Source organism: Centropristis striata, chromosome 12 (assembly GCF_030273125.1).
Source record: "Centropristis striata isolate RG_2023a ecotype Rhode Island chromosome 12, C.striata_1.0, whole genome shotgun sequence".
In the NCBI taxonomy this organism is placed as follows: Eukaryota; Metazoa; Chordata; class Actinopteri; order Perciformes; family Serranidae; genus Centropristis; species Centropristis striata.
The window spans coordinates 29108311-29130136 of record NC_081528.1 but is presented as its reverse complement, the minus strand read 5'-3'; the positions used below and the strand labels follow the sequence as shown (position 1 = coordinate 29130136).

At 40.7% G+C, this 21826-nt stretch overlaps 3 protein-coding genes across 6 annotated transcripts in view; all 3 read right to left on the bottom strand.

Moving 5' to 3' along the window:
- The window catches only part of LOC131981495 (protocadherin alpha-C2-like), a 131910-nt gene that overhangs the window by 91492 nt on the left and 18592 nt on the right, over positions 1–21826 (bottom strand). The window contains exon 1 of one of the 4 annotated variants that reach the window (XM_059345793.1): positions 3854–6374. The exons of 2 other annotated variants lie outside the window; for them this stretch is intronic. In XM_059345793.1, the coding sequence (XP_059201776.1) occupies positions 3854–6235 (2382 nt within the window). In that variant the 5' untranslated portion in view covers positions 6236–6374. Of the gene's footprint in view, positions 1–503; positions 3830–3853; positions 6375–21826 lie in introns of those variants that run through there. One more of the 4 variants, XM_059345792.1, reaches the window with a different exon arrangement.
- LOC131981497 (protocadherin alpha-3-like) lies at positions 7183–9847 on the bottom strand. Its single transcript, XM_059345807.1, has one exon. The coding sequence runs from the start codon at positions 9625–9627 to the stop codon at positions 7198–7200; it is 2430 nt and encodes an 809-aa protein (XP_059201790.1). The 5' UTR covers positions 9628–9847; the 3' UTR covers positions 7183–7197.
- Positions 10456–13185, bottom strand: LOC131981500 (protocadherin alpha-3-like). Its single transcript, XM_059345811.1, has one exon. The coding sequence runs from the start codon at positions 12881–12883 to the stop codon at positions 10493–10495; it is 2391 nt and encodes a 796-aa protein (XP_059201794.1). The 5' UTR covers positions 12884–13185; the 3' UTR covers positions 10456–10492.

The following is a 21826-nucleotide window of genomic DNA, read 5'->3' as shown; positions in this document are numbered from 1 at the left end:
AGCACACCTCATACTAATTAATAAGTAGACTTGAAACCATCAACTATATGTGGCAACAAATCATTATGTTATGTGGAAATACAGCACACAAACACTACAAATTAAGCAGACATCCGATCTATGATGCATGGTTTACGTCCAAAAGAGCGAATTCTGCGCCATTGTTACATACGAATAAAATCTTCTAATCTGGCCGGACTCATTTACAGCACTATGGACAGCGCCTACATATTAAAACGAAAAAGGATCGATTTATAACTTGTAGACCATGAAGGATGCAGAATGTCACCATTTTCAAAGGAGTCAGTAGGAGAAACTGGACATCACTTTCTAAAACAACAGGTGTTACTTGTATGAACACATCAAACAGCAATGCAAATAAAGAGGGACGGGAAAATCCACTAAGTACTATCTGCATTAATATCAAACAAGGTCTGCATTTGACATTCCTAACTATATTGTTTACATGCATGTGTAGGCCCTTATTGGCGTGCTGTTCTTACCTTTTCTTTATTAGGTAATGTCTGAGTTCTGGTAAAAGTGTCTCCTCCGTTAATACTGATCAGCTCCGCATCTGCAGGCGGAAACGGTGCGGGGAAAACCACTACGTCACTCTTCAGTGTGTCTGAGCTGAAACACACGTCATACTGCTGAGTAGACTTGGAGTAAGACCAGCTCCCGTCAGGGTGGGTGGTGATCATTGGGGCGCTGTACCTGCTGAAACTGCCGTCTGTCCTGTGGCATTTGACAGCTATTAAACTGATGAGGCTCAGCAGAAAGATGACTGACACCGACACTATGGCGATCAGCAGATACAGGTTCAAATCAGAGAAGCTGTCCTCCTTTATGGGCACATGTCTGAACTGAGTCTGGATGTCAGCTGTGCTTTCAACAACCACCACATCAATAGACACAGTAGCTGACAGGGAGGGTTCTCCGTTATCAGAAACCAAGACCACCAAGGGGTGAGTTTTCAGGTCATTGTCACTCATTCTCCTCTTAGTCCTGATTTCTCCGGTGCTGGTTCCGATCCGGAAGAGGTTGTTTCCTTTGGGCTCAGAGAGGTGATAAGAAAGCAGCGCATTGTATCCAGAGTCTGCGTCTACAGCCCTGATCTTTGCCACAAAGTATCCCGCTTCAGCAGAATAGGGGATGCTCTCACTGTTAACGGAGCCGTGCTCAGAATAGGGCGCGAGGATTGTTGGGTTGTTGTCATTTTCATCCAGAATTAAAACGTTGACAGTCACGTTGCTGCTGAGCGGAGGAACACCAGAGTCTGTGGCCTGAACTTTAAACTGAAACGTTTTTAACTCCTCATAGTTAAAAGACTGCAGGCTGACTATATCTCCTGTCTCTGAGTTTATATTTACCATAGTAGAGAGAGGCAATGAGTTACTGTTACTCTGTAAAAATGAATAGCTCACGCGACCATTTTGATCGACGTCAGCATCAATAGCGGAAACTGTTTTAATTACTGCTCCTACTGGACTGTTTTCTTTCACATACACATTGACAATGTTTTCTGTGAATAGAGGTTTATTATCATTTACATCTGAGACGTGTACATTAATAACGCTCGTGCTGGAGAGAGGTGGGCTGCCCTCATCAGTAGCAGTGATGCTGATATTATATTGAGGTGCGCTCTCTCTGTCAAGAGGACCGTCCACCACCAAAGAATAGTAATTTTTATAATTTGTTTCTAATTTAAAAGGAACGTTATTTGAGATTTTACAGTTCACCATCCCATTTTTACCTCCGTCTTTATCAAACACTGAAACAAGAGCTATGGCAGTACCAATGGACGAATCTTCTTTGACTGCATTTAACAGAGATGTCACTGAAATTTCAGGAGCATTGTCATTGACGTCTATAACTTCAATTAGTAATTTGGCATGTGAGGTCATTGGTGAGGAAGCACCATCACTGGCTTGTACTCGAATCTCAAAAGCATTATTCTCTTCAAAGTCAATATTCTTTTTATTTGTTACAATCCCCGTTTTTTCGTCGATAGCAAACAGGTCAGGTTGTTTCCCTCTGCCTACTTTACTAAATGAATATAACACCTGTCCATTTTGACCTGAATCCAAGTCAGTAGCGTTTAGTGTTATGATCGATGTGCCTGTCTTTACATTCTCATACACATTGGCTTTATATAGAGTTTGACTGAATACAGGAGGATTATCATTTATATCTAGCACATTCACTATTATCGTCATGCTGCCAGATTTAGCAGGAGTTCCTCCATCAATGGCTGTTAGTGTGAGTCGAATCACAGACTGCTTTTCTCTGTCTAAAACTTTATGAAGCAGTAATTCAGGAGTTACACTCTCTCCTTTATTTGTAGAGAGAGAGAAATGTTCATTTTGGCTCAGTTTGTAGCTATTTACAGTATTTTTACCGACGTCTGCATCGTCAGCAGGATGCAGAGGAAATTTTGCCCCTGCTGCTGTGTTCTCTGTAATGTTGATGACCTGTGACGTGCTGAGAAATGACGGGGAATTATCATTCACATCTAAAATGATTATTTCAATTCGGTACAGTTTTAAAGGGTTATTAATTACTGCCTCTACGCCAAGAGAACATTTTGGTTCATCGCCGCAGAGTTCCTCTCGATCTATTCTCTCGTTAACGTACAGGGCACCAGTCTTAAGATTTACCTCGAAATATTTCCTCTTTGATCCAGCAACGATCTGAAACATGCGGGACTCCAAATCCTGGACATTGATGTTCAGATCTTTAGCGATATTTCCGACAACAGTCCCCAGATTCACCTCCTCTGAGACGGAGTAAGAGAGCTGCCCAGACACCGCTTCCCAGTAACAATCCAGCAGCACGACCAAGAGATATATCCACACAGAGCTCGTTCTCCTCGGCAAATGCATCATTCCAAACATCGAAAAAAGGCATAGACAGATTCAGCCGGTAAGGTCACTCTGATAATGAAATCAAAGAGAGTAACCAAATACATGTAATTAGTTCCCTGTCAGAATTCCACTACGATAAGTATATGGCAGTCGCACCGTTCTCTTTCGCCCTCGACGTCTCTTTGTTTAAATCGCAGGAGAAACATAATCATCCTCTGAATCTGGGAGGAGCCCCAAACCAACATATTGAAAGTCTAAATGTGATGGTCTACAGTGTCCCCATGTGGACACTTGCAAAAACTACACTCAACAGAAACACCACAATAAGCAGGCTCTTACATTTTAAAACTCGCCTTGAACATATAGCCGATCTACTCCATAACTGAAGCTGAGTCAGCTGTTATGGTTAAAGAATAAGGTATTAAAATATTGATATTTCAGTAAGATGGTTTAGTTATTAAAATACACAAATTAATTTTCCACCATGGACCGTCACAAAACACTTAAAGGAAAACATTGGAAAATAAACAACCAAATTAAGGGCAAAGACTTTATATTCAGAGTTAACCGGCTGATAAATCGTGACTAATTGTCAAGGATATAGTAAAATCAGTATATTAACTTAATTTCTACAAGACGGATGAGCGAATTTCTTAAAATTTCACATTTTTTCCCCTGAAGTTTAGTGGCGAAATAGCCAGAGACGTATTCAGCACCATGGATAGCGACATTCACATTAAAAACCAACTCTGCTTCAAGAAGACTGATATTACATACCCAGCACACTCAAAAAGGCCTGTTTTCTAAGATGCTCAAATAAATTGTAATATTTCTATGTTATATAAAGTGTATTTATCATATTGTAGTCACCTACGTGAAATGGCATTATGCTCCTTGAAGATGACTTTAAAATTGCAGCATTTCCCACCCAATTCTCCACGTAAGTGTATAATAAAATGTCTACATTCGTAATGTCATCATGTTCTTACCTTCTCTTTATTGGGTAAAGTCTGAGTTCTGGTAAAAGTATCTCCTCCGTTAATACTGATCAGTTCCGCATCTACAGGCGGAAACGGTGCGGGGAAAACCACTACGTCACTCTTCAGTGTGTCTGAGCTGAAACACACGTCATACTGCTGAGTAGACTTGGAGTAAGACCAGCTCCCGTCAGGGTGGGTGGTGATCATTGGGGCGCTGTACCTGCTGAAACTGCCGTCTGTCCTGTGGCATTTGACAGCTATTAAACTGATGAGGCTCAGCAGAAAGATGACTGACACCGACACTATGGCGATCAGCAGATACAGGTTCAAATCAGAGAAGCTGTCCTCCTTTATGGGCACATGTCTGAACTGAGTCTGGATGTCAGCTGTGCTTTCAACCACCACCACATCAATAGACACAGTAGCTGACAGGGAGGGTTCTCCGTTATCAGAAACCAAGACCACCAAGGGGTGAGTTTTCAGGTCATTGTCACTCATTCTCCTCTTAGTCCTGATTTCTCCGGTGCTGGTTCCGATCCGGAAGAGGTTGTTTCCTTTGGGCTCAGAGAGGTGATAAGAAAGCAGCGCATTGTATCCAGAGTCTGCGTCTACAGCCCTGATCTTTGCCACAAAGTATCCCGCTTCAGCAGAATAGGGGATGCTCTCACTGTTAACGGAGCCGTGCTCAGAATAGGGCGCGAGGATTGTTGGGTTGTTGTCATTTTCATCCAGAATTAAAACGTTGACAGTCACGTTGCTGCTGAGCGGAGGAACACCAGAGTCTGTGGCCTGAACTTTAAACTGAAACGTTTTTAACTCCTCATAGTTAAAAGACTGCAGGCTGACTATATCTCCTGTCTCTGAGTTTATGTTTACTATGGTGGAGAGAGGTAATGAGTTACTGTTACTTTGTAAAAATGAATAGCTAACTTTACCGTTTTGATCGATATCGGCATCAATTGCTGAAACGGTTTTAATAACTGTTCCTATTTGACTGTTTTCCTTAACATAAACGTTAACCAGCGGCTCCGAGAAGCGAGGAGGGTTATCATTGACATCTGAAACATGAACTGTCACTATGTTGGTGCTGGAGAGAGGTGGAGTCCCTTCATCAGTTGCTACGATAACGGCATTGTATTCGGCCTTCGTCTCCCTGTCCAGCGGACCATCAACTACTAACGAATAATAGTTTTTATAATTAGTCTCCAATTTAAAAGGAGCATCATTTGTAATCACAGCTTTTACTTCACCGTTTTTCCCACCATCTTTGTCCAGCACAGACACAAGTGCAATAGCAGTACCTACTTCTGCGTCCTCTTTCACTGTGTTTAGCAGTGACGTCACTGTGATCTCAGGTGCGTTGTCATTGAGGTCCACTACTTCTACCAGCACTTTACAATGAGCAGACATGGGAGGTTGGCCTTTGTCACTGGCCTGTGCATGAATCTCAAACGCAGGATTTTCTTCATAGTCGATCTTACCTTTGATTAAAATTGCACCTGTTTTAGAATCAATTTCAAATAAATCTAAGACACGATCCTGACCTTTACTTCTCAAAGAATATTCTATTTCACTGTTTAAACCCTCGTCTGCATCTGTTGCATTAAGAATGATAACAGTGGACCCTGTTGGTAAGTTTTCAGGAATTTTACTTTTGTACAAAGATCTACTGAATACAGGATGGTTGTCGTTTGTATCCAAAACCTTGATAATAATTTGAGAGGTTCCCGACCTCGATGGATTTCCTCCATCCACAGCAGTTAGCGTGAGTTTTATTACAGAGTCGTGCTCTCGGTCTAAAGATTTCTGCAGTACTAACTCAGCAGACACGCTATCTCCCCCTTTGTGAATTTCTAAAGAAAAATAATCATTATTACTTAGCTTGTATGTATTTACACCGTTCTTTCCAACATCCAAATCCGATGCCTCTATTAGTCCAAATTTCACTCCCGGTAAAGTACTCTCAGCAATGTTAAGTGACTGCAATTGCTCGGAGAAAACGGGTGCATTGTCATTTATATCTATTATAGATATCTCTAAACGGTAAAGCTTCAGTGGGTCATTGATCACAGCCTCTACATTGACAGTACATTTTGTAGCCTTTGCACAAAGCTCTTCACGGTCTATTCTTTCATTCACATAAAGAACACCAGTTTTCAGATTTACATCGAAATATTTTCTCCTTGATCCGGCAACGATCTGAAACATACGAGACTCTAAATCCTGGACATTTAGATTTAAATCCTTGGCGATATTTCCAACTGAAGTCCCCAGGTTTACCTCCTCTGAGACGGAATACGAGAGCTGTCCAGATACCGCTTCCCAGCAACAATTCAGCAGCACGGCCACAAAATATATCCGACAACGACTCGCTCTGCTTGAGAAATACATAATTGCATCCAACCCGAAAAATGCATAAATCCCAGTCCAAGTAATCCCGTCAAATATTTATATAAAAGGTAGAGGACTCATTACAGTTTCTCGCAATTTTATGAGGCAGCCCGAGACTGTCTTCAGCCCTTTCTCTCTCGCCCTTCTTTGCTTTGTAACAAAGCCCAGCGAAACATCATCATCACCCCCTGTTTCTGGGAGGAGTTTTATGCCTCCTGGAATAACGTACAGATGCCATGGTCTACAGTGTCCCCATGTGGTGTTATAAAATAACTGCATTCAGCCTCTGTCGACAACAAAGTAATGACTAGCCAACTTAGTAAACAGAGACATTTCATGATAACAAATCATTTTTTTCAACTATTTGAATCAATAATACGAATGCATTTCGATATCTTTTGTCTCTCTCTTCTGAAAGCTACATTCTACCTGGTAACTGATTGCCCAGTTAGAAAGCTTCGTAGTTACAACATGAAATACAATTATAGTAAAACATTACAACACACTGAGGATACAGACAGGGCTGAAACTATTGCAAAGAAACAACTGCAATATTTCCTTCTTTTCTAATAGGAAAAATGAAGGGAATTAATGTAATGAAGAAAGCTCTGGAAATAGCTACCCTCAATATTATGAAACGGGATTTACAAAGGTAATGAGTAAATAATTATAATTTTTGAAGGAAGCCAAATATTTGTATCTATAAATGACACTCCTCTTTTCTCTCTATTTGACATATTTTACACGCTGAACTCCCCGAACCCCACACAACAAACCGGTGCTTATTTTAGCACAATGGACAGCGACACAATCATCGTATACTGCGAAAGCCTTATAAACGTGCTCACGTAGCCCTTTAATAAAATAATAATAATAAAAAAAAAACCATATATATCCAAAGTCAAAATACACATTTATTAGTACAATCGCGAAAGGTATCACGGCGTAACAAAATAACAATGCTATATAAAAACGTATGGCTTTCCATGCTTTCTTACCTTCTCTTTATTTGGTAAAGTCTGAGTTCTGGTAAAAGTGTCTCCTCCGTTAATACTGATCAGTTCCGCATCTGCAGGCGGAAACGGTGCGGGGAAAACCACTACGTCACTCTTCAGTGTGTCTGAGCTGAAACACACGTCATACTGCTGAGTAGATTTGGAGTAAGACCAGCTCCCGTCAGGGTGGGTGGTGATCATTGGGGCGCTGTACCTGCTGAAACTGCCGTCTGTCCTGTGGCATTTGACAGCTATTAAACTGATGAGGCTCAGCAGAAAGATGACTGACACCGACACTATGGCGATCAGCAGATACAGGTTCAAATCAGAGAAGCTGTCCTCCTTTATGGGCACATGTCTGAACTGAGTCTGGATGTCAGCTGTGCTTTCAACCACCACCACATCAATAGACACAGTAGCTGACAGGGAGGGTTCTCCGTTATCAGAAACCAAGACCACCAAGGGGTGAGTTTTCAGGTCATTGTCACTCATTCTCCTCTTAGTCCTGATTTCTCCGGTGCTGGTTCCGATCCGGAAGAGGTTGTTTCCTTTGGGCTCAGAGAGGTGATAAGAAAGCAGCGCATTGTATCCAGAGTCTGCGTCTACAGCCCTGATCTTTGCCACAAAGTATCCCGCTTCAGCAGAATAGGGGATGCTCTCACTGTTAACGGAGCCGTGCTCAGAATAGGGCGCGAGGATTGTTGGGTTGTTGTCATTTTCATCCAGAATTAAAACGTTGACAGTCACGTTGCTGCTGAGCGGAGGAACACCAGAGTCTGTGGCCTGAACTTTAAACTGAAACGTTTTTAACTCCTCATAGTTAAAAGACTGCAGGCTGATTATATCTCCTGTCTCTGAGTTGATGTTTACTATGGTGGAGAGAGGTAATGAGTTACTGTTACTTTGTAAAAATGAATAGCTAACTTTACCGTTTTGATCGATATCGGCATCAATTGCTGAAACTGTTTTAATAACTGTTCCTATTTGACTGTTTTCCATAACATAAACGTTAACCAGCGGCTCCGAGAAGCGAGGAGGGTTATCATTGACATCTGAAACATGAACTGTCACTATGTTGGTGCTGGAGAGAGGTGGAGTCCCTTCATCAGTTGCTACGATAACGGCATTGTATTCGGCCTTCGTCTCCCTGTCCAGCGGACCATCAACTACTAACGAATAATAGTTTTTATAATTAGTCTCCAATTTAAAAGGAGCATCATTTGTAATCACAGCTTTTACTTCACCGTTTTTCCCACCATCTTTGTCCAGCACAGACACAAGTGCAATAGCAGTACCTACTTCTGCGTCCTCTTTCACTGTGTTTAGCAGTGACGTCACTGTGATCTCAGGTGCGTTGTCATTGAGGTCCACTACTTCTACCAGCACTTTACAATCTGCAGACATCGGAGGCTGGCCTTTGTCACTGGCCTGTGCATGGATCTCAAACGCAGGATTTTCTTCATAATCGATCTTACCTTTGACTAAAATTGCACCTGTTTTAGAATCAATTTCAAATACCTCTAAGACATGATCCTGGCCTTTACTTCTTAATGAATATTCTATTTCTGCATTTAATCCCTCGTCTGCGTCTGTTGCATTCAGAACAATAACAGTTTTACCTAGTGGTAAATTCTCAGAAATCTGTGTCTTGTATAAAGACCTGTCAAAAGCAGGAGCATTATCGTTAATGTCTAACACATTAATAATGATCTGACACGTTCCTGATTTGGGTGGATTTCCTCCGTCCACTGCTGACACTGTAAGTCTTACAGTACGTTGTTTTTCTCTGTCTAAAGCTTTCTGAAGCACTAGCTGGGCAGACACACTGTCTCCCCCTTTGTGAACGTCTAAAGAAAAATAATCATTTTGACTCAGTTTGTATGTACTAACACTATTCTTACCAACATCGAGATCCGACGCTCCTATGAATCCAAATTTTCCTCCTGGCACAGTACTTTCAGCAATGTTAAGAGACTGCAAATTCTCAGGGAAATATGGCGCATTATCGTTTATATCGACTATATTTATCTCCAAACGATAAAGCTTAAGTGGGTTGTTGATCACGGCCTCTACATTGACAGTACATTTTCTCGTCTTTGCACAAAGCTCCTCACGGTCTATTCTTTCATTGACATAAAGAACACCCGTTTTTAGATTAACATCAAAATATTTTCTTTTTGATCCGCTAACAATCTGAAACATACGTGCCTCCAAGTCGTGCACATTAAGGTTTAGATCTTTAGCGATATTTCCCACAGAAGTCCCTGGGTTTACCTCCTCTGAGACAGAGTAAGAGAGCTGGCCAGATACCGCTTCCCAGTAACAGTCCCAAAGAACAACGGCTAGATAAATCCCCAAAGGGCTCCATATCCTCCGCGTAGACATATTTGTATCCATCGTGAAAAGAGCATATGAATTCTAGACCTCCAGATTCCGTCTAATAATTCACGATGAAAGCTAAGTGCCCCAAATCAGTTCCCTTGCTTTTACGGGGCATCCGACAAAATCATGGCTACACGATCCATTCTTGCTCTGCGTCTCTTTGTAACAAAGCACAGAGAAGCATCATCGTCCTCTGAATCTGGGAGGAGCCTGAAGCATCCAAGAGGAACATACAAATGTGATGGTCTACAATGTCCCCGTGTGGTCGTTTGAAATTACTGCCTTCGACACTTAAAACAGATAAACCATCAACTTTCTTCTGAACAAAGTCACAAAAATAAAAAAGGTCCAATTCCCCTATTTACTTATTCACAGATTTGTGTTTTTATTATAGTAGGGTAAACATAAAAATAATGCAAATAAATAATACTGTTTTTCTCTATTTTTCCTTAAAGTCATAAAATGAAGGTTATTAAAGTATACTGCGAGATACCTTTTAAAGGTGGGGAACTCTGTTCAACATCAATTACCAATAAATAGACATACAAATCAAGAGTATTTACTGGTTAATGCCATAAAACGCACTATGTACTGTTTGGGTCAAATGTAACTTGTTTGTTGAAGCCTCCAGTTTCAAGGCGCTTTTTTCAGAACCACGGACAGCGGTATACACATACTAGTACAATGTGCTTGAAATAACGAATGAGAGTTTTATCTGGTGAATTTAATATTGTCCCTATTTTTGCGCATGTACCGATACAACAAATACAACACAAATACAACGAAAGTATTCACAAACTAATTTCCTTTACCTAAATAAGAAAAACTCCCACAGCCCTCAAGAATAAACCAACAGGTCAAATTATACATGTTGCTTTTTTCATAGTTTTCTTACCTTCTCTTTGTTAGGTAAAGTCTGAGTTCTGGTAAAAGTGTCTCCTCCGTTAATACTGATCAGTTCAGCATCTGCAGGCGGAAACGGTGCGGGGAAAACCACTACGTCACTCTTCAGTGTGTCTGAGCTGAAACACACGTCATACTGCTGAGTAGCCTTGGAGTAAGACCAGCTCCCGTCAGGGTGGGTGGTGATCATTGGGGCGCTGTACCTGCTGAAACTGCCGTCTGTCCTGTGGCATTTGACAGCTATTAAACTGATGAGGCTCAGTAGAAAGATGACTGACACCGACACTATGGCGATCAGCAGATACAGGTTCAAATCAGAGAAGCTGTCCTCCTTTATGGGCACATGTCTGAACTGAGTCTGGATGTCAGCTGTGCTTTCAACCACCACCACATCAATAGACACAGTAGCTGACAGGGAGGGTTCTCCGTTATCAGAAACCAAGACCACCAAGGGGTGAGTTTTCAAGTCATTGTCACTCATTCTCCTCTTAGTCCTGATTTCTCCGGTGCTGGTTCCGATCCGGAAGAGGTTGTTTCCTTTGGGCTCAGAGAGGTGATAAGAAAGCAGCGCATTGTATCCAGAGTCTGCGTCTACAGCCCCGATCTTTGCCACAAAGTATCCCGCTTCAGCAGAATAGGGGATGCTCTCACTGTTAACGGAGCCGTGCTCAGAATAGGGCGCGAGGATTGTTGGGTTGTTGTCATTTTCATCCAGAATTAAAACGTTGACAGTCACGTTGCTGCTGAGCGGAGGAACACCAGAGTCTGTGGCCTGAACTTTAAACTGAAACGTTTTTAACTCCTCATAGTTAAAAGACTGCAGGCTGACTATATCTCCTGTCTCTGAGTTTATGTTTACCATTGTAGATAACGGGCTGCTGGTGCTTTGTAAAAATGAATAGCTCACCTTGCTGTTCTGGTCAACGTCAGTATCGGTGGCTGTCACTGTTTTAATAATTGTCCCCACTGGGCTGTTCTCTTTCACGTATACATTGATTAAGGGCTCTGGGAACAGAGGTGCGTTATCATTTACATCAGAAACGTGTATAGAAAGCACACTAGTACCAGACAGTGGTGGCGTTCCTTTATCAGTGGCAACTATGGTAACGTTGTAGATAGAGACACTTTCTCTGTCAAGGGGTCCATCAACTAACAAAGAATAATAGTTTTTGTAATTTGTTTCGAGTTTGAGTGGGACGTCATTTTTTATTTGAATTTTTACATCACCGTTTTTCCCGCCGTCCTTATCGAGGACTGACACGAGAGCAACTACGGTGCCTACACTCGCGTCCTCTTTCACCGAGGTATGTAGTGACGTCACAGTGATCTCAGGAGCATTGTCATTTAGGTCCACCACTTCTACCAGCACTTTACAATGAGCAGACATCGGAGGCTGGCCTTTATCACTGGCTTCTACACGAATCTCAAAAGCCTTTTTTTCTTCAAAGTCTATATTTCCTTTTACCTTAATGACACCTGTTTGACTGTCAATTTCAAAGATATCAAGTACGTGATCTTGATCTTTGCTTCTCAGTGAATACATGATCTCACTGTTGAGGCCCTCATCTGCATCGGTGGCGTTCACAGCGATAACTATTGTGCCCAATGGCGTGTTTTCAGGAATTTTTGTCTTATACAAAGTTTCGCTGAATATCGGAATGTTATCGTTATTGTCTAACACATTCACCACGAGCTGTGAGGTGCCTGATTTGGGAGGACTCCCTCCATCTACAGCGGTCAGTGTCATTGTGATCACAGGCTGCTTCTCTCGGTCTAAAGCCTTCTGCAACACTAACTCAGCAGACACACTGTCTCCAGCTTTGTGCACTGCCAAAGAGAAATGCTCATTTTGGCTTAATTTATAAGTACTGACTCCGTTTCTCCCAACATCTACATCAGTTGCTTCAGATAATGCAAATTTCACTCCTGGTAAAGTACTCTCTGCGATATTCAAATTTTGCAATTTGGTCGAAAACAGTGGGGCATTGTCATTTACATCTAAAATGTCTACGTCGATGCGGTACAGCTTTAAAGGGTTATTTATGACTGCTTCTACACTTACTGAGCATTTAAGTTCCTCTGCGCACAGCTCCTCTCTGTCTATTCTCTCACTGACATACAGAACACCAGTCTTTAGATTTACCTCGAAGAATTTTCTCTTTGATCCAGTAACAATTTGAAACATACGGGATTCCAAGTCCTGTGAATTCAGGTTTAGGTCCTTAGCGATATTTCCAACAGGAGTCCCCGTGTTTACCTCCTCTGAGACGGAATAGGAGAGCTGCCCAGATGCCACTTTCCAGTAACAATTCAGTAGAAAAAACCCTAGATATATCCCGAAATGGCTCCATCTATAATGCGAAGGCATATTTGGGTCCAATATGAAAAAAACATCAATTTGATTTCCAGTCAGTAAATATTTAAGGCAGAATGGAAGATATCAACCGAGTTGAGCTTTGGATGTTATCTGAATATTCTGTGTTTCTTCCACCGTCCTCCCTCTATAACAAAGACTGAAGAAATGTCCAATCGTCTGAAAACGGGAGGGGCCTAGTTGTATCAGACAGGAGTTCTGTCTCTGATGGATCAACAGCGGCGCCACGTGGTGAATGATACGTTATGCAGTGCATTTCCAAGGTTGCCTCCTCTAAAGCAGCCATTACGTCACGCCATTAAGCATTAATAATTATGGCTGAATGGTCTAACTCAAATAACAGCGCTTGAAATTACATTTCAGCACCATGGACAGCACAGCAGAGCATGCATTATAAAGCCTGTCCTGGTGTGTGTTGACTGTGTTAGAACTTCATCCCTCTATATTTAAACATGCTGTAACCTCCTCATACACACACACACACACACACACAGAGCATATCGTTCTACTCTCTTCCATTTCACTCTCCTCCTATTTATTTAGGCAGTGTGTGGCATAATTGTGGAGATTATCACTAAATGTTGATTTCACTTTTGGTGAATGACAATGGACTTTCATGGCTTACAGAAAGCATCCAGCCATGTATTTAATTATTCTACTTTGAAGATCATTTCTTGAATACAACATAGTTCTCTCTCTATGATACATTTTCAGCCAAACTTATCAATAACCAAGGCTTTCATCTTCCAGTGTCTTTTAAAAAAATGATGCCATCAAATTAACACATATTTGTATACATAATAATGTCGGTCATAAACTGTTGATCTGCACAACTACAAGAGAAGGCTCAACACTGGCATAAAATATGTAGAAATAAAAAAACAAAACATATTGTTCTGTGCCCACATCACTCCCGCCTCCTTTTCTCCATATTATTATTTTTTGTCAGCCTTGAGGGTAATACATGAAGTTAATTTGACCCTATTGTTCTCCTGCACGCTCATCTGTGTGCTGTGGTGTATTTTGGTGTATTTTAGCATTTCTCCACATTTCCACAGAGACAGTAGTCATGGGTTTATGAACATTCCCTCGTTTGTAATCCCAGGATTAAGCCCTGGATCCAGAAACTCCTGTCCTATTTCCATTCTGTAGGAAACATGATTTGATTTGAAAATATTAATAACCATCACACACTGAGCCGCAGTCATCCGTTAACCCCAAAATGCAATAATAATAATAGCGCACAATGGATGACCTGTGTGCTCAATTTTCCTAATGTATGGCAGTTCCAATTCTACTGTACATAAGGACACAAAGCAGAATGCACATGTAGGTTATTTACATGCATGCAAGCAGATGCACACAACGACCACCTGGCCCATCAGACCCAGACAGCCCATGATGAAATACAATGAATCATGGTTTATTTGTAGGTCACTATCTCTACTGCACTGACCTTATGGGACTGTAGTCTGGATTATTTTACTCATGAAATCAACATGACACATGGTCCACTGAGGCTGCAGTAACTCAGCACTTTAAAGATAAATTATCTTTATTTGACCAGGGATTCTGTTTTGTGGCCTGCTGACACAGTAAGTATGGTTTGTAGACTAATGTGACCTGTTTAAACACCTGTACTACTATTATTAGTTACATCCTTACTTGAAACAACAGCTAAAATAGTGTGTGCATTTACAAACTGCATGTAAACTTAGTGCTGCGTTGCCCTCTCACAGTATATACATGATGGCTGTAGTACTAATTCCACTGTGTCATGAAGGCATAAAAGATGCTCAGCACACATAATCTCTTTTTCCAATGCCATATATGACTCCTCTGGGAAACATCTGAAAAGAGGATACTAATTCCATTATTAACTCTTTATGCACCAACACTGAAACATTCAATTATAATTTGCAAACACATACAGTAGATAGAGACAAGTACACATGTGCTGCTTTAACTGATAAAGTTTTAGTTGATTAAATTAACTAAGTCCTCAGAAAGACAGTGTATCAGTTTTTTTGAACTCTGATTGCATTGATTAAAGTCACATTTCTCGGGGATATTATAATTTAATTTGATGAATAATTTATTGTGAATAAATGGTGGTTCAGGAAAATACACAGTATTTACTCCCTGAACACAGGGATCTTTGCATAATAAATGTAGTGGTTAAATACACATGTGCCTGTTAACCTGCTTCTCTGTCTGTGGTTTACCTACCACGTGATAAAGTTAAAAAGAGAAAGTAGGCAGCACCAGAGCAGTGTGATCAAAGGGGCAGAGGGAGCAGTAGGTGAAGGGAGGGGGTGGCATGGGCGGAAGTAGTCGACAGCAGAATTTTAGGTGTGTTCACTGCATTATTAAAGGGCCACCACCACATCTAGTCTGTAAATTAGCTTTGATCTCTCCTCCATACAAATCATTTCATGATAGTATCTTGCCATCAGCTGTGTGTGTGCTTGTGAGTAAGTGTTTGTTATAAGAGTGTGTACTATACTGTTCATCTGTGTGTGAGTAGATGGGGGAAGGGTGCTAGCTGAACATGCTCCAAGGCGAGTCTCTCCCCCACTTTCGTCTCTCCTTCTGCACAGCTCTCTTGTCTCCATAGCAACGCCATCTCAGGCACAGACATGATGCATGTGTGCACAAACACACACACACACACACACACACACACACACATACACCCTCATGAATGCAGAAGCATATGGATTTATTTTTCAAAAGGCAAGGGGGTCTATAAAAAAGTATTACAATTCCTCATTTTTATCTGCTACTGTTCACTTTCAGGTAGCCCTTTCATCTTAATGAAATAATCAGATCACATCATTTTGACACACACACAAAGTCAAAGCACAATTGTATGCATACCACACCACGTTGTCCACAGTTGCAGTAGGGCTGCTCATGCATTGATAATGCAGCACTGCAGCAGCATATTCACCATGACAGATTCACTTTAGCAGCAGTGTCTGCTTTTCTTTCCACCCCCACAGCCCCACAGAGAGCCTGACCTTTGCATTCAGCCATGCCCAACCCACTGTACCCTCTCTAGGCCAGGACTCTGGGGACCACCCCCACTCCTGCAGTCCGCACACTACATCCTGCTTCATGTGACGAGACTCTGATGTCATCATGCTGTTTTTGGGAGGAGCAGAGCTCATCACGGCACAAGGGGGCAACCTACTCCTTGTGCAATACTAACCCTCCAGTACTATATTCTGCTTTTTGTTCAGATCCATTCATTTTATCTTTTTCTTTGTGTGCTGAGACAATGAACCTCATGCATAGGTTTTGGTTTTGTGTTGATTCTCTGATAAATGACATATGCATCCCTCTGTTATAGAAACGGTGTGACTTGAGCCACACCCAATTGCAGCAGTGCATTTCAGATATTCATGACTTAGATTATCTGATAAAGCAAAGGGAGATAGAGAGGTAGCAAGACCGGCATAATAGAAACTGGACCTAGAAAAGTTAAATTGCCAAAGAGGAACCCTAATTAAGTAAAAACTGAAAGAGGAAGGGAAATGGCACTTGGAAGATAAAGAAGTCTAAAAATAGAGTGGGGTGTACTCGCTTCTCCTTGAGAGGATATTTTTCAAATGGGAGAATTACCTCCCTATCCACCATATGACACTGATATTCTTTAAAACGTGTCATTCTGTATTTTAAATCAGAATCCACAGCTGTGCCAACGGAATAGTACCCAATAGAATACATTTACTAGATGACTAAACTCACTCAAACAGCTACACATGAACAGAACAGAAAATATTATGGATATCATCTATGATAGATAGAAAGGAAGAGAGAAAGATGTGGGGAGGAAGATGAATCACTCCTAGTATTTAATCCAACTACCACTTAATCATTTATTTCCAAATCTACACTCGCCTCCACTGGTTTCTGGAGTAAGTAGGACAGGGGCGGGTCCAGGGAAACATGAGCCGGAACAAGATGAAAACCAGGACACAGCAATATGGAGCATGCCCAAACACAGACATGCACAAACCCTTGAGATAAAACTAGAGGCACACCAACACAGTGTTCACTCATTTGGAAAATAATGGCACAATGCCCAAAAATCACATAATTAGTTACTCTACTGTAAAACAGACAGTAGAAATATCATGCTATTGTTTCTGAAGTGAGAGAACAGTATTATTTAATTTTACACTCAATATACATAAAATTAAATAAACTAAACTCCTAATACGTAATCCAAACAATACTTTGCTTCTATGTAGTATAAGAAGAATATTCATAAATTGTGTCAGTTTACAGGTGATCCATGGTGTAATGGGTCTTCTCTTCATGAAGCAAAATATCCTCATCATAATGAAGCCCTGCATACAACCTCAACAGAGACGGGTGTCTTATTGAACCTGTAATGAATTAACAATAATTTATAGTCAGCTTCTATACAGCACGAATCACAGTGTCTCTATGTGGAGTTTAACTTCAGCAAGGAATCATCAGGGTTTGTGTGATTTGCATGTGTTTGTGTGTGTAAGAGAGGTGTGAGAGCGAGAAATAGAACTATTGAGAGAGACAAACAAAAAGAGAAACTGTATGCATGATTTCCATTCATATAAACATATTTTAGAGAAAATCTAATCAAGCAAACGGGCTGTGACAGTAGAGGCACATTTCAAGTATACTTGGCAAAGACAGATCATTAATCAAAAGTGTTAATATAACAGGATGTACAACCAGCTTTGATGACAGCAGAGGTAGCACGGAGATCTGATTGGTTCGCTAGAATCAATGTGACTGTAATGGACACTCTGATTGGCTCAGCATTGCGCCTAGAGACAAGGCAAGGTCTGATAGATTTCTGCTTTCACAGGGTGCACCCATAATAGAATCACTATCCCCCCTCTTGTATCCATGGTGACGCAGATGCAGCACCCGTCAGTGCCCCTCCCTGCAACCCCCTCCACCACACCCCTCTTTATGAGCACTCGGTCCATATGCCAAGGACAGGACATTTATTGTTCCCTAATTACAACCATAGAAACTCAAAATTATGGGTTATATTTGACTAAAATGCATATATTTTCCACATTGTACACATTCACCAATTTTATATAAACCTTTAATACGACAGAGGACACACGCCCCTCTTGTATGCTCTCTTTCTCTCCTATTCTCTTTCTCTGGTTCCCACTCACACACACAGACAGCCGGAACCAAACAATTTTTGTGGGATTAAGAATAAATCTAGCTTTATGCTCAGGCATGGATAACCTAGATTTGTCAATCAAACAGTTCACGAGGGAAAAGGGCATGGACTTTAATCAGAATGTAAAAATGGGGCAGGACCCGCTATCCGTGGATCAATACTGACACAGAAACTCATAACAATACCAGTCGATACACTGCCACATACAGAGTGGCTACATGTTAAATAATTGAATGTATTGACACACAGACACACATAAGGCAGACAATAAGTGGCATGTCATTTCCACATTTTGCCACAAGGGGGAGCTTTTTTACCCTTTTCTTTGTTCTCCATTGCAGTTTCCACATGCACAGACAGACAGACACACACTGATGTCAAAAGCAGGCAATGCCATGCAGCCTTATATTAGATTAGAGCGCTCACTCCAAATATTGTATCAGAGGTACAGATACACTAGCAGCTTTGGTGTCTGCCACACATTTCCTTTGGCTGCGGAAATTAAAATGTCAACTCTCCCAGATGGGAAAGGGATGTGGATGTATCTGACAATACCTACACATTTACATCCACACTGATACATATCAAAACAAAGAGGGAAAGACAGAGATAATTCCATCAGCCACAACTAAATATAATGCAGAATATACTGTATCCTTTGAAGAACACATCATTCATATACTAAGGGCAATTAGATAATTGGAACTGCAAAGCATAGTTCATCCACACTTTGGTGTTTCATTTATATTTTCAGTGCATCAGCAAATTATACCTGCATGTATCAATGTAGTATTGTGTAATGTCTATTTTTAGTTTCTTATCAGTCATGCAGTGCTGAATATGCAGCAGGCAGTGCTGCATGTGAAGTGCACTGCAGGTGCAGGCCTGCTGTGCTTGGGCCTGGCCCATTTCTTAAAAAGGCCTGAATAATAGAGGAGAGTGCTGGCCTGCAGAGAATCTGATGTTGGAAATGGCTGAAATGGTTTTGTGAGGTTGCTCTACTTTCCACAGAAAATGAATATAACTATTTATAAAATAATGATGCCTACCAATCATTTAGGCTTGGGTTCTGCTGCTGCTGCTGCTGCTGCTGCTGCTGCTGGTCTCCGAGAATAGCAAACACCATCTTCCACTCTCATCAGCATCAAAACTTAAACAGCTACATGGACATCACCCTAGCATGTGTAGCAACAGAAGCTTCTCTTAATGTCGTAAGGATGTTAAGTGCACCATGAGTGTGCATTTTAGCATGTGTGTGGTATGTTGGTTGGTGCGTGTGTGACAGAGAGACAGCTATAGAGAGTATACACCCAATTACCAGTTTATCAGGTACAACTGGCTAAAACTAATACACAGTGATGCAACAGAAGTGCAATAAATTCTACCGTCATGACGGTTATAATGTTCAGCCCTGGTGAAACTATTTTACATCAGTGTTGCTTTATCGTACTGGTCGTTTGGATGCTCTATTTTGTGGTGCTGAACTGTATGGTGTTATTCTGAGGTATTTCAAATATTTTAATAATAATACATATCTTAAATAAACATTAGAAACATCTCTCAGTATAATGCTATACAATACAACAGCACCCAGAACTATAGTCTCCAAAGATCATGAAGTTAAAAACCAACACCCCTCTCACTAACATTAGCTGGAACATATTGCCACTGACAATAAATCATAGAACAAATACATCACACAAAACAGCAGCGATGTATCAAAATGAGACAGAATTTGAAACATGTTACAAAGGTTAGAGACATGCAGAGAATTGAGGGTTAATAATCACCTCAGCCAGGCTAAATCAAAGACACTACAACAATAATAGAACACAAAGCAATAAAAATAAAAAGCAGCCTGGACATTAGACTGGAGTTTAAGGGTAAGGGGCATCCTAACTCATTCTTTGCACTGCTCCCTTTGCAAAGCTACTTTTCATGGCATCATTAAGATGATTCTACCTAATCGCATTAGAGGAGCAACATAGTAGAATTATTACTTTACACATTTTGCAGGAGCCTTAATCCAGGGCAACTGGGAATACTGACAGCAGTGGCTGAATAGAAGGACGGCTTTGACAGGAGTTTCCTATTTATAACACCTGAAGGAACACTGATGATGTTTTATCATTTTTCTGTCCATAAAGTATAAGGAGATCTAGTTCATTGCTTTTTTTCAAAATTAATATTTGAAGCAGGGTTACATCACGTTGTCTGTATATTTATTTATTACTGGTCACTGAGTACATTTTATTTTGCACTTCATACATTATGTATATCTCTGCTCTGTAAGAAGCACCATCAGCACAGTTTACTATTCTACTTCTCAGTTAGAGGACAGAGCAAAGTGAACCAGGATTAAGACGAAACATTGGGGAGTAAACAAGGGCTTAGGGAACAATTACGCTCCAGTCTTATCGCCAAGACCCCATTTACAGTTGTCTGTAAACAAGCAGACCAAAACTCCTTGTTATTTTGGTATCATGTTTTTTAACGCCTTTGTTGTCTCTCCTTAGTTTTGCTCGTCTACTCACATTAAACAGATTCTCACTTCATTATCTGTAATGTGATGCATAGATTAGCTAGCCCAGTGTCTACTGTGAAAAAAGTAGTTTTGGTGAGCATGAAAGATTTAGTTTTTCTATTTGATGTATCATTTAAAGCATGATTTTGTAATCTGCTGTTAAACCCTGCTGATATTTAAACCACCAGACTAAACATGGCAATAAATGATTCAACACACTAACTGTGATACACTGAGACAGGGACTGTATGTCCAAAATGCTACAAGAGATGAGAGACACAGACTCAGAAAGATGCACAACTGATTGTAGCAAAAGTACATCATGTCATGTCACCGTGAAGATCCATAAAAAACCTAAGCATTACATAAACCATGTGTTATATCTGTCATTACCCTGGCGGTGCAAGTGTGACACTTTGGTTGGCTAATCACAGTCATATAATGTGTCACATGCAAAAATATGACCAAAACTAATATGAAGTAGTAGCAATTGAAAGTAAGCAACCTTACATAAATCATCTTTGAAATTTGGAACAAGAAAGCAAGCCAAAAATAAACAATTCAGAGAGAAAAAAGGAATTATCCTACATCTGAAAATGAGTGTTATTTTTAGTTCCATAAAACACATCATCCTCTGACCTTTGTATACATCCTTAAGCCATATAATATATGGTTTATGTAAAGATGACTATAGGATTGTGCATCACTTCCAAAATAATCAAGCAGCTATTATATATAAACTTAACAATGTTTATTTAGTGCAACACTATCACTGTGACTTAAAAAAACTGTCTATCCGTCACAAGTAATCATGATCACTAACAGCACAGCCTTCACATACACACAGACTGAAGCTACAACATTAAGCCCAAGGCTCTACACCAGGAACCAACAAAGCTTCATCTTTTAATGAGACACAATGAGCTGAGCACTATCAATAAAGAGTCAGATATAAATACAGGACAACATGTAACATATGGTACATACGGTGCAAGTGCAAAGAGCAAGCATCAGATAAACAAATCTTAGGGGCAATATTGCAACCCTTAGTGCTCAAACACAAACACAATCACCATCATCTTACAGAAACACCACTTTTTTAAGGAGGCTTATCAGCTGATATGAAAGGAGAGGACTACTGTGTGTGGAGTGGTATGTACAGTACAAGAAACAAAGACTGTGACCAAAACGCACCCTAACATTCACCAAAAAACAA